The following is a 13,394-nucleotide window of genomic DNA, read 5'->3' as shown; positions in this document are numbered from 1 at the left end:
CCGGCGCCCGGCCGCTGCCTGCCCCGCTGCAGCCAGCATCCCTGCGAGCGGTGGAAACTTCTCCCCGGAGCGCGGGCCGGGCGGACAGCGGTCCTGCCCGGAGCGCAGGGGGCCGCGTGGGTCACCGGGGAGTCAGTCTGGGGGGACAGCATCCGAGGGCGCCCGGAGACCACTGCGGGAGGTTATTGTGTTTGGGGGTGAAAAATGCATCTGCCGCCGAGTTCCTGCCTGCTCCCCTCCCCCACGCATGAGCCGTGACATTGCTGCGGCCACAAAGGAGGAGGTGGAGGTGGAGATGGTGGTGGAAGAACAGGTGGCCAACACCCAGCACGTCAAGCCCGTGACCTGCAGTGAAAAGGGAAAAGTTAATCCCAGAAGGTCTGTTTTGCTTTGTCAAGTTAAAGCACAGGAAGAAAAACCCAAAGAGCAGAGCAGGGCTTTTTTTTTTTTTTTTCCTTGATAGTCAAATATAGACAGCAATAGTTAAAATGGTATGAAGTTTAATGTTCCTTTTCTGGTCCTTTCCTCCATCTCTTCTATATTTCACCTTCGTCCGTACGGATTTGTTCCCTATCAAACATTACTCACACGATTTTTCAAATTGTAGTCATCGGTCAGCTAACTATATGAAATAAATGCTTAGACCTGTGCATGGTACAGCCAAAGTCCTAAAGCCAGTCTTCCTAAGCCGGTACGCAGGAGAGCAAGGGATTAAAAACAGAGGTGTTTTCTAGTTGTCACACAGTGTATATGTTATGTTTGTAATGGAAGGTCATCTAAAAATGATAAAGGAGTAGTCATCTCATCATCTCTGTTCGTAATAGTCATCTCAGAATTAACCATATGAATGGTGTCACTCTGAGGTCCAAAAGGCTGACTCCTGCGTGTAATAAGAGTGTAGACTTCAGATATGCTGGATATCGGTATGTTTACTTTGAGACTGTAGGCATCCACAAGCATGTTTGACTTAAAGGAATGATAGATGGTGATTCAGTTCTATATTATTCAGTTCTATTATTATGAAAATGGTTTTTTTCCCTTAACAAAACTATTGGGTTCTAGTCCCAGGTGTACCCCTTACTACCTTAACTATTGGTGAAGGTAACCCTTTCTGGCCTATCGTCCTCCTTCTGTAGGACCCCTTTGGAGCCCAGTTCCTTCCAGCGGATTTAAATATTACTTGGTTTTAAAAACCTGACTCAAGAATTTTTTTTCCCCCAGCAACAACTGTTGCATAAATAAGTAGACCAGAAGGTGTGTGTCTCTGATTACACATGCACGTACAACTAAACTCCAGTATAGTATTCGTCCACAGCGTATCCTGTACCAGCAAACCTTTTGGTCTTGAGGACTCTTTTACATTCTTAAAAATTGTTGAGGGTCTCAAAAATGTTTGATTTGTTTGGGGTCTTATCAATATTTACCATATTAGAAAAAAGAACTTTGAAATTGTATTCATTCATTTAGAAATAGAAATAATAAGCCTGCTATTTGATAGTGTGAATACATTTTTTAATGAAAAGTAACTGTTTCCCAAAGGAGAACCAAAAATTAGTGAGAAGGGTGGCATTGTTTCGCACTTTAACAAATCTGTTTAATTATGTGCTTTAATAGGAGACATCTGTATTGTCCTATCTGCATCTGCATTCAATCTATTGTGATCACACAGTCTGCAGAACTCTACCAGACACTTGTGAAAGAATGATAGTGAAAAAGCTAAAGAAATCTTAATAGTATTATGAAAACAATTTTGACCTTTGGGGACTCCAAAGGAGGTTCCTCAATTGCTGTTACAAGCTTTGCAAACTTCATGTTTAGGTGGGGGGTAAGGCCTGCAGGGAGCTAAAGGCCATATTTTCATGTGATTCTTCTCATCTCTCCGCTGCGGCCTGTATTTGGAATAAAACATACCAGACGGGGTAAGATATCTATGCAGTGGCCTTCGTCGCAGCCCCAGACAGTCAGCAGTGCAGGTAGATGGGACCGAGCAGGGCAGAGAGCCGTCGGGCAGATCTGTGATACAATAGTTTTCCAGCCTGTAGTGCTGTTTCTGAGGAAGTTCAGGAGTAAGGTGAGGTTAGTGCACTGGAACAAATTAGCTTTATTTTTTCTTGGTGTCTGTTTGGATAATTCTCAGTCTTCAATAAATAGGATGCTTCATGAGTTTCGTGTTTTGTGCAATATATACACATTCACTGATCTAGAACTACTTATTCTAGATGAGTGGGTGGGTCATTCTTCCTGCATTTCTCTTTATTTGTAATTGTACGTCCCATGAAGAAAAGGCATAAAAGTAAATGTGTTCATTTTATTTCAAAAAAGTTGGGGCTGGGGATTTAGCTCAGCGGCAAAAGCGCCTGCCTGGCAAGCGCAAGGTCGTGAGTTCGGTTCCCGGTACCGGAGAAAAACAAAACAAAACAAAACAAAACAAAACAAAACAAAAAATTTCGAAAAAGTTTTAAGTAGCGGACTAAAAACTATCAGATTTTAGTTTCTCTCTTGTGATTGTCAGCTGTACAGATTGTCAGTATTTATCGCACCTGTTGAGAAATGACTTACCAGAGTAAGTTAGGTAGGGGGGTTACTCAGAAATGCACGCTTACGTCTTCACAATTTTTTCTTACTAAAAGTAGTATTTATGTCTAAATTTTGTTTAATCACATTTTTCTTGTACAAAGGGCTGCTGAGCAGCACTGATACAGGAATATGTATCGTGACTGAAGACCAGATCACCTATACTGAATAGTTAATCTAAAATTCTTAGTTTTCTGAGTTTTTACTTTTGTTTTTCTCAGCAGGTATCTTATTTCTCTTTGACACAGTTCAACTTTGATCCTAGAAACTATATGTAATTTTTGCTACCTATCCAGAACTATGATGATGTTTTTAAAAAGTTTTCCAGTCAGGCATGGTGGCACAAGCCTGTAATTCCAGCACTGGGGAGGCTGGGGAAGAGGATTGCTGCAAATTTTAAGGCAAGCCTGGGGCTACACATGGAGTTCAAGGCCAGCCTTGAATACATAGTGAGACCCTGCCTCAGAAAAAAGGCTTTCCATAGCTCCAACAAAGATACTGTTAGCATATCTCCTTCTAGTTCTTACAAGCCAGAATCAGCTAAGAATACTGCAAGGAGAGGAGCAGGAATAGCTGTCAACAAGTTTGTGCGAGTGTGTCTGTAGGGTATAGAGCACTGTGGGAGACTCTTGTACTGAGGGAAGTCATGGTGTGTTCCTATGAGAGCCATTAGCTGCTGCACACAGCTAGTAGATAGAACAACCCGAATATGATAAAAGAACTGGCTATATTCTCTAGGCATGCTTCTTAATATTGATGAGGGAGTTTGTAAACGAAGTATAATTCACTGTAGTACATATCTCTAGTCAGCTGAGGTTTTCATCATTGAATTTCAGCATATCTTACAATTTTCCAAGTAAAGGGGATTCGTGTTAAAAGTTATTAATAGAGTATTGGATAGTGTGTTAACCTCATGTGTGATACATGTTCTAATTTAGTAACATTTTCATTATTTTTGTTATAAGGCCTGCTGAAAATGACTGAATATAAACTTGTGGTAGTTGGAGCTGGTGGCGTAGGCAAGAGTGCCTTGACGATACAGCTAATTCAGAATCACTTTGTGGATGAATATGATCCTACAATAGAGGTAAATCTTGTTTTAATATACATTTTACTTGTGCAGGACCATTCTTCGGTGCCAAAAAAAAGGTTTCTCTGATCATTTTCCTGAGTTCTTTTTACTGAGTAATTCTAGGGGAAGTTACTGAGTTATCTGAAATGTCCTTGAGTTTGAAGACTTTAACTGAAGTTATATGTAGCCATAGATATGGGAAGCCCTGTTTCTTGAGGAGAATGTGAAGGTCTGTGAAGTTTACTCTCAACAGTGTATGAAGGGCTGGGGGCATAGCTCAGCGGCACAAGTGCCTGCTTGGCAAGTGCGAGGTCCTGAGTTCGATTCCCAGTACCAAAAAAAACCAGTTTATGTATATTTGGATTGAAGAGCTTATGAAAGTTTTGTGAGGGGGCTAGGGATTTAGCTCAGCAGCAAAGCGCCTGCCTGGCAAGCGCAAGGTCATGAGTTCGGTTCCCGGTACCGGAGAAAAACAAAAAACAAAAAACAAAAAAAAAAAGAAAGTTTTGTGAGAGGTAAAAATGTTAATTTTTATTTTATTTGTACCTAAAAGTCATTCTTTTGGATGTAGCTTTCGTTTGTATAGGTTTCTTTGAATTTTGATGTCACATGTAGAAGTTAGATTGAAAGCACTGGTAAAGAGTAATCATTTGATGGTTGTTGTTTAAACTTAATAAGTGTTTCCCTTCAACTTTAAAGTAATGGAGAACCTGCAGTTACCTGATGCATTTTTAAAAGCTCATTTTTTGCCTAAGATGTGATTGTATAAAAATATTAGTCAATCCTTACCCTTATTTTGTGATCTTTTTAATTTACTCAAGAAAATATACATACATTTTTTAAAATACAACTTGATTGGTAAGCTGTTCAAGATTACTGTATTATTTTGAGGGTGTTAGTTTCATGAAACTTAGCAAAGTAAAAGCCAGTAGCAAATTGGTGCAATAAAGTCCTAGAAGAGACCTTGAGAAGTCAGGTAGAGTTCATACTGGATGTGGCAGCACTGACTGAAATTATCCCAAGCCGATAAGGATTTATTTAATCCCAAAGAACTGCAGGAGATTCAGTAACTGTCTTGTTAGCTCATTGTTGGTAGGTAATCATTAGCATACTTTATGAATAATCCAAATGTGCATGTTAAATTTATCATCAGTGAGAGTAGAAATAAATACGTGGACTTTTCTGTGAAATATCCTTATGTTCTTAGATTATTTTTTAGGCATCTTTACTCTAGGTTGTGCTAAGCTAAGCCCTAGCTTTTATTTTTATTGTAATGTACCAATTTTAAAAATCTGTCCTGAAGAAGCTCCCAGATCTTCCTGTAAGTCCCAAGCTGTGGAATCTAGAGCAAGTCACAAGTCCCTGTTCAGGTCTGTGCTGTGTCATACTTTGAAGAAACCCTTTGCCCTGAGTTGGAGTCTGTAGCATGATGAATGGCCTTGGGAAAATGTTTATGTACTTTAGAACTGTGTAGATTGGTTAGATTACTGTCCATAAGGAAATATCAAACATTGTTGGTGGTACCAAAAAAATGGAGGAGTAATGTCTATTCACAAATCTTTGACTTAAAGAGGCAACTTTTGTTTTCCAAGTTTAAGAATTTGCATTAGTAAAAGAGAACACTAGTTAAAAGTCGACCTGTGTAAGAGTCTGTATACCATCTTTAATTCTGATGATTCTGTGCTATAATACAGTTTTTGTTTTTTCTTTGAGGAAGAAATATTTCACCCATTTCAATCTGTATTCCAAATCCAAACGTACTTGGCATACCTTTACGGTTTAAATCAGGTGTAAAGAGAACTTTTAACAGAGTGCAGATTAAGCATGTAAGTTTTCCTGGGATTTGGAAGCCCTCATCTTCCCTGAAAATCTGAGAAATTCCATTATGCTCTGTTTCCTATCAGAGGTCGTGAATGCTGTATGAATGCATGTAACATGAGGTCATGCATGCATGAATGTGATAAAATACGTTAGGAAACGTCTTGCTCAAAGTTGTCAAAATGCAATATAAATCCTGCATAAACAAAGCCAATACTTAATCCATTGTTTGTGGGAAAAGTAGAAAATGTTTATAAACTTAAACTCATAACTCTGATTATGATTTCTCCTAATCTACACTTGACTCTGGGAAGCACTATTTACCTGTGAACTTTGAGACTGACATTCCCTCATGTAGTTAAGCCACCTGAGGACAGGTGTCTAAAATTATCACTTACCACCCAAGCTACGTTGAGTCCGAGGAAACTGACACCTTCAGTTCATGGTATTGCTCACACTGTAAGAACGGCAAGAGAATTTAACGGTTTAGTAGAATTGATGAACTAAATATGTCAACGCTGTTACTGTAAAAATGTTAAGGAGGATAGGAGATTTCACTGCTGTTGTTAGATTCTGACTGACAAATAATGTGGTCAGAAAGAAAAATAGAAAGGCTGTAGACATTTCATACTTGAAATTCTTGTCAGTTTTCCTACATTAAAATAAAATGGAAAAAAAGACCAGGGGTATAGCTCAGCAGCACAGTGCCTGCCTAGCAAGCATGAGGTTGTGAGTTCGATTCTTGGTACAGAAAAATAAAATGGATAGCTGGGCGTGATGACATACACTTGTAACCCCAGCACTTGGGAGGCCAAAAGAGGAGCATGACAACTTCAGGGCCTACCTGGACTACATACTGAGATCCTATATCCATAACTCCCAAAATAAAGATACAGAAAGAAATTTGTAAAACATTTAAACCCAGTAATACCATATTTCTAGTGATTTAGAATTTGCAACGAATTACAGTATAAGGTAGATAAGGAGCTGTAGTCATTGTGTCTTTCATTTTAGAGATGAAAGTGGTCACTGAGAGGTTCTGACTCTTCTGAGGATACTTAGTGGTGGGATTTCAATTTAAATTTTCTGAAAAAAGTTAAGTGAAATTTCTACCATACCTTGTATTACTTTATTAAAGTAAAAAATTAGCTGTGTTTTAAACTAAGAAAATACTAACGTAGACTACTTATGATGTCTTAATATACTGAAATTTGAATTTAGGCTACTAATGGCAACAATGGCAAAGATACAGTAGAGAATTAGGCATGGCCAGGTGTGGTGGTACATTCCCGCAGTCTCAGCATTCAGGAGGTTGAGGCAGGAGGATCACCATGAGTTCCAGGCAGGCGTGGACTACGAGCTAGACCCTATCTCAAGAACAAAAACAAACAAACAAAAGAAAACAAGAATTAGTCATAGCAAATAGAGTATGTTTAGAATCAAGGATATGCTCATGACAATCACTTAGACTTCTGAAGATTTTATTTTTGTCTTTAATGAAGTCCACCAGTGTGTTTCAGAAAGTAATGACAACCTGTTAGTAAGGCAAGATTGGAAAGAAATTTGTAAAAAAAAAACTCATAGGTTAGTTAGAAATGTGTTCTTACAGTATAGCAATCACATGTTATGAAAGCATAGTCCTTGAAATGGGTTTTCCCAAGGTAGAATTTAGTACAAGGGAAAAAAACTTACCTTAAAAAACTATAAGAACTTGTAGAGATCAAGTGAGCAATGAGCAAATACATATTGAGCATCACACATAATATGCTCGTAAAAAATATAACAAGAGGCAGTTTTTCTCAGCTCTAGTTCTCCTGAAATCTGTATACTTTGTTAAGGTGGCATTTGTAATTCAAGTACTGTACTATGCTCTTTGATGAAACAGTTATTATTTAGTCAGGAAAAGTGAATTCATAATTGGATCCATTTGTTCTATCTTTAGTGTTTTGGGCCAGGTGGTATTTAACCAAGGTTTATCAGTTTCTCTACTTTGTGTTTTCATGTTAATTGTAAAATTGATTCTATTCGCAGAGTAAGGTTTTTAGATTATACTGTGTAAAAGTCTAATATTAAACCTTAATGGAAGAGCAGTATAAGAAAAGCCGATGTAATGTTCTAAGCTGTTATTTTACTGATTTTCATATAAGTACTTATCAGTGAGACATGGACTGGTGCCTTTGCCCTTCAGGGAACGTTTTCAGTATCTGGGGATATTTTGGTTATCACAGCTTGGTGACGGGGAGGGCTGCTGGTAGCATCTATAAGGTAGAGGCCAGTAATGAAGTTCAGCTTGCTACTGTGCACAGGGCAGCTTCCACACCAAAGAAGTACCTGGCCCAACATGTTAATGGTTCTGAGAATGAAGTCTGGTTTGTGTGACAGGTAGCTTTAAATATCTCGTAAGTTGTCAAATTCATGCCCCTAAGGTAAATTTTACATTAGTTTTCAAACATAGTGTAGATTTAAACTTTACCTTTTGTGAAACTAATATACATTATATTAGCTTTGTCTGTGTTGTATTAAAACATTGGGTTTTTAAAGTAAGATACACACAGCAGTTTTCTAATAAGCGCATTTCTCTTCAAGGCTCTGGCCAGCTCTTCTCCCCTTTTGTGAGTGCCCTCTGCTGGTAACTTGTTTGCTTTTATAAAAAGTAACAATGAAATCCTAAGTTTGGATAGTTTTCTTATTTTCATCTGTGGTTATAACCTGTAGTTACATCAGTTTGTAAATATATCAATTTTATTTCAAAGTCTTATTTTATATAATTTTTTAAAAAGTGTTTAAAGTACTAATTTTACTCGTTAATATTACTACAGAGATTATTGTGTGGACTAGTTAGGTCTTCCGCATTAAAGAATTAGGTGAATTCAGTATATTGAAGAAAGGAAATGGTAGTGTAGGAGAACACAGCATGGCTCTATTGGTAATGTTGATTGACCTTATTTTGTCAGAAGAACCAAAACCTGTAAGTGTCTCTGAATTTCTTTGCATGTACTCCAGAGCTAATTTAGAATATAAGTTTTACAGAATGTTTACAGGGTATGTTAGGAAAGGCTTTTTCACAAATGACAAACTATGAAGGTTCACATTTCACAGATTTTTCTAGGCTTGTGGATTAGTTGTGGAGCATCTTCTTTTTGGAATACTGCAAAATTCAAGTGCTCCATATAGGTCAATTAAGAATAAGTAATTACGGGCTGGGGATGTAGCTCAGTGGCATAAGCGCCTGCCTGGCATAGGCAGGATTGTGAGTTTGATCCCCAGTACTGCAAAAAAAAAAGCAATTACTTAGACTTCAGTGGTAAAATTTATTGGCAGTATTTTGCCTTGGAATTTTGTAAACACAAAGCTTTAGAAATATATAAGTGGAAGTTGATAGTGGAAATAAGTCAAAGGTAAAAAAAAATTTTTATGGCCAGGCATGGTGGTGCATACCTGTAATCTTAACATTCAGGAGGCTGAGGCAAGAGGATCACTTTGAGTGTGAGGCCAGCCTGGGCTACATAGTGAGTTCAAGACCAGCCTGGACTGAGTACACAGCAAGACCTTGTCTCAAAAAATGCAAACCATTTCCTAGGGTCCTGGTTTTAACAATGCAGCTAATCCCTTACTTCAGAAAATATTATTCAGTGCTCACTTTATAACATGCCATCTTTATGGCCCTGGAGATATATTGAGGAGCAGGCAGACAGATCTCTGCCTTCATGAAGCTTACAGGTCTGAAGATTTTGAAGAACAGTGTATTAAGTAGTAACCCAAGGCTTTTATACTTTAGAAGAACATTAAGTGTCTTCATGTCTTACCTTTACTGTCTCATAGGCCCTAGGATTATGAAAGCTATGTTATTGTAATCTTGATATAATAAAATTAGTAGAAATGAATAGTAAAGATAAAATGTTTGCGAGGATTAAGGAGAAACATAACAAACACCATAGAGAACTTTTTCAACTTTCTGTTTTGAAAAACTTCAGCCCAGCGGTTGAAAAATAGTAAAAAATAGTAAAATAGTAAAAAATAGTACAATGAGTAACTTACCCTTAAACTAGATTTCCTAGTTAATATTTGCCTTAATTGCTTTCTCTGGATCTACATGTGTGTGTGTGTATAAATTTGAGATAGGATTGTATAAATCCTATCTCAAATAGGAGAGATAAATATATAAATTTGTACACACAAATGAGTACATATTCTTTTATTTTTCCTGAGCTATTTTGAGAATGTTACATATCTTAAGATCCTTTATCTCTAAACTCTTTTAAGATAGAGATTTTTATCCTTCCTGCTGTCTTGTTTCATTAAAGTTTTACTGGAGCATAATCATGCTTAGGTTTACATTTGGTGAAAGGCTGCTTTTGCGTCATAGTACGCGAGTTGAGAAGTTACAACAGAGACCAAAGCCATAAAATGTTTACTCTCTGGTCCTTTACGAAGTTTGTTGCTTGTGTTTATTTGTATGAGCATAGACTCATGAACTGTTTCTTTTTATTGGATATGTTGAAGTTCATTATTGTAGTTACTGGTTTTGATGCTCAGACTTGCTTTTCTGGCCAGTGAAACCCTTTCCAAGCTGGCTTCTGCATCCTTTCGACCTGTCCTCATCAGTCTTTCTGCTTTCTTTGCTGGTATAGTGGTTCCAGGTTCATCTGTTCTTTCCCTGTCCCCACCCTGCATGCAGCTGTTTATCCAAGGAGCGCTACTTCCTTTTAGTAGGGATAGTATTTAGAAATCAAGCTCTAGATGAGGTGTGTTTTTTTGCTACTGGAGTGTTGCTGCTTCTAGTCTTGCAACACAGAACTAGGAAACTTATGTTATTAAAAAGTTACAAGTTTATTATTCTTCCTTTGTTTCCTCTGTATCTTTTTACCATAGTAAAAACCTTGATTCTTTGGTATATAAGTTTTAATGTGAAGCTGCATACTCTGAAATAAAGATGATAATGTCAGTCTTCTTTGTGTTTTGTTTCATTTTGGTTTTTTTGAGACAGGGTCTTGCTATGTAGACAGGGTCTTGAGACAGGTCAGGCTGGCCTCAAACTTGCAGCAGTCCTCCTATTTTAGCCTCCTGAGTGCTGGGATTATAGGCGTGTGCCAATTGTAAATCTTGGTTCTTGCACTATTGCCTTAAGTAACAGAGATTGAGTGAATTAACAGTTTCCTTACCTCTAGAATTAGTATGAAAAGACTGAGGTGGCTGGATGTAGTGATGGTCCATGCCTGTAAGCCCAGCACCTTGGGAGGTTGAGGCGGGAGGATTACAAGTTTGATGACAATTTAGCAAAATCCTATCTCAAAATTAATGGTTGGGCGGGAGTATATATGTAAAAAAACCAAACAGTGAAAATACTGAGCTCTGGCTGTGCAAAAATGAAGACATCAAGCGCCTGCCTGGCAAGCGCAAGGTCGTGAGTTCAGTTCCCGGTACCAGAGAAAAACCAAAAACAAAACAAAACAAAACAAAAAAAAAAAAAAAAATGAAGACATCTTTAACAAAGAGACAAGACAAAGGAAGACTACTTGGTTCAATTAATAGGAAGTAATTTTAAATATGAATTAGGAAAAAAGTAAACATTCAAATAGAATTGAGAAGCAAGCTAAAAATATAAATAGCTAGCCTGTCTCCAGATTTTAAAATGCCATAAACATATAGTACAGGTTCAGCCAATAACGTTTTATACTTTTACATTCATTAAGATCAGAATGATAAAGGCTCTGGAGAAATTTGCACTTTTTATGCTGTAACAAGAATAAACTGTTAGAGCCAGGTATGGTGGCGCACGTCTGTAATCCTAGCACTTGGGAGGCTGAGGCAGGAGGATCATTGCGAGTTCAAGACTAGCCTGGGCTACAAAGTGAGCTCAAGGCCAGCCTGAACTGCACAGTGAGACCCTGTCTCAACAACAACAAAAAAAAAAGACAAAAAGAATAAACGGTTAGAAACTTTCTAGAGGTCAGTTTGGAAATACATATGAAAATTTAAACTTCATGTCCTTTGATGAGGCAACTTCACTTCTCAGAAAGTTAGACCAAGATTTAATTGGATAGTTGATTAAAATATGTTTACAGGAATGCTTATTGTAGTGCTGATTGTGATTTTTTTAAGGGAAGTAATGTACATGTCTACAAGTAGCAAATGAGTGAAATAAATTAAGAGTATGTCCACACAAATTATAAGTTGTTTAAGAGAATTAGGTAAATTTATGTGTATTGACATTGAAAAATGCCAGTTTTTCTCTTATATAAGAGAAGCTGGGTGACAGCACATTGTGTTGAATTCTGTTGATCTAAAAGCAGACTTAAATACTCTTTCATTCTATGCGGTATTTTAGTTTTTCAAAATCAGCATTTAATATTGGGAGTGAAGGAGAAGAAAATGTTAATTTTGGAGAGAGAAAAGGCCACAAAAGTGGTAGATATCACTAAATTATTTCATACTTTCCTTTTCTAAAACCTCAAGTTGAATAGTGCAGATATACGCCTGGATTAAGGAAATGGACATCAAGGCCAAGTAATGAATAACTTGAGAAGTATATAAAACATGAAAATTAAAAAAAACCAAAAAAACAAAATTACATTGGCATCTGTAATTATCAAGACTGGATCTATGATCATTCCAGCCTTGTATTCTTACTTTGACATCAAGCCGTAATTTGTGCGAGAATACCATGTGACTTCGATGTTATGGATGTATGGTTATAACATCTTTATTTTCAAAAACCTGTTTGGCAGTTTCCTTCGGTTTATTCAAGACTTTTGAACTAACGATAGTTTTATCTGTTGGGAGTTGTATACATTTTATTCACTTTAGTCCTAAATTAATATTCAGCGTTGTCATAATTCTCAGTATCTAGCATTTGAAAAGAAATCTTTATTTTCTTTATCCTATTTTTAAAGGATGTCTTTTTAAATCAGAAATTCTGTTATGAGGACAAGCTCCATAATGTCCTTGCTCCCTAATCAAAACAGAAACCCTTCCCACCTGGTAGCTTTAGCTTTCTTTCTCTGGAATTTGTCCAGTTCCATTATATATCAAAATACAGTGACGAGTTCTGCAAAAATTATTCCAAATGTAGATGCCCAGTGATTTTATAAGGACAAGAGACTGTTGTATGTCAGTATATTTTCAGTTTTCTTGGGTCATACATACATATATGTAGAATTGCTGGATTATAGGATACTCACTGTTTAACTTTTTGAGGACCTGCCGAGTTGCTTTCCACAGTGGTGGCAGCATTCCTAGCTGCAGTTTATGCGGGTAGTTCTGTCAATTTTACTCTTTCAGTATTTCTCAGATCTGTTCAGTGTCCTCCATCCATACTGCTTTTGCTGCCTTAGTTCATTTTCTGTCCTTTCTCTTGATAGTTTAATAATGTACCTCTTCAGTCTGCATTCCCCTCTTGCCCTCCTTCCCTTGCTTCCTTCCTTTTTTCTTTCTTTCTTCCTTCTGTTTTAACATTTGTGGTAGTAAAAAATGCCGTACAGAAAACAAAAATCAGAGTAGATATTTCAAAATGGAGAACTTAATATGGAGAATTTGTTTATTAGTTAGAAGACTTAAAAGCAAAACGCAAACACTGAGGTAACATAGCAACATCAAGAAGTAGCTACTACCCTACTAGGGTTCAGAGACAGCAGAGACCTGGGGTTATTAAAAGTAGAAGCTCATGGGTGGGGCTTGATACTGCTGAGGCTGAACCCTGTGCAGACAGGAGGTGATGCTTCACGCTGCTACTAGTGATTCCAGGTGGGTGTGTTGAGGCAGTGTCTAGGAGCGTCAGAAAAATCATGTCCCTTTACACGATGTGTCATAATCGTGCTAGCAGTGAGCATGGTAAATTGGATTCTCCCTTCCTACTTAAAAACCTTTTAGTGATTATTAGTGTAGGATGGAGTTAAAAATTTCCCTAATTACAGCCTACAGGACCGTCTTT

General features: G+C 37.4%; 1 protein-coding gene and 1 long non-coding RNA gene across 2 annotated transcripts in view; one reads left to right on the top strand and one right to left on the bottom strand.

Moving 5' to 3' along the window:
- Positions 1 to 12: 12 nt before the first annotated feature.
- LOC106147939 lies at positions 13 to 6,753 on the bottom strand. The gene is made up of 3 exons (XR_001232978.1): positions 6,715 to 6,753; positions 5,863 to 5,988; positions 13 to 2,050 (listed from the first exon to the last, which is right to left on the bottom strand). It is a non-coding gene; the product is annotated as an uncharacterized LOC106147939 (long non-coding RNA).
- Positions 3,540 to 13,394, top strand: part of Kras (Kirsten rat sarcoma viral oncogene homolog) — a gene marked incomplete at its 5' end in the record, with an annotated part of 29,905 nt that continues 20,050 nt past the window's right edge. Inside the window, 1 exon segment of the mRNA XM_005379100.2 lies at positions 3,540 to 3,661. Coding sequence (XP_005379157.1) covers positions 3,551 to 3,661 — 111 coding nt within the window.

The sequence above is a fragment of the Chinchilla lanigera genome, unplaced genomic scaffold, assembly GCF_000276665.1.
Source record: "Chinchilla lanigera isolate Chin_1 unplaced genomic scaffold, ChiLan1.0 scaffold00012, whole genome shotgun sequence".
Taxonomy (NCBI): Eukaryota; Metazoa; Chordata; class Mammalia; order Rodentia; family Chinchillidae; genus Chinchilla; species Chinchilla lanigera.
The sequence above is the reverse complement of the archived record's forward strand: the minus strand, read 5'-3'. Positions and strand labels throughout refer to the sequence as shown.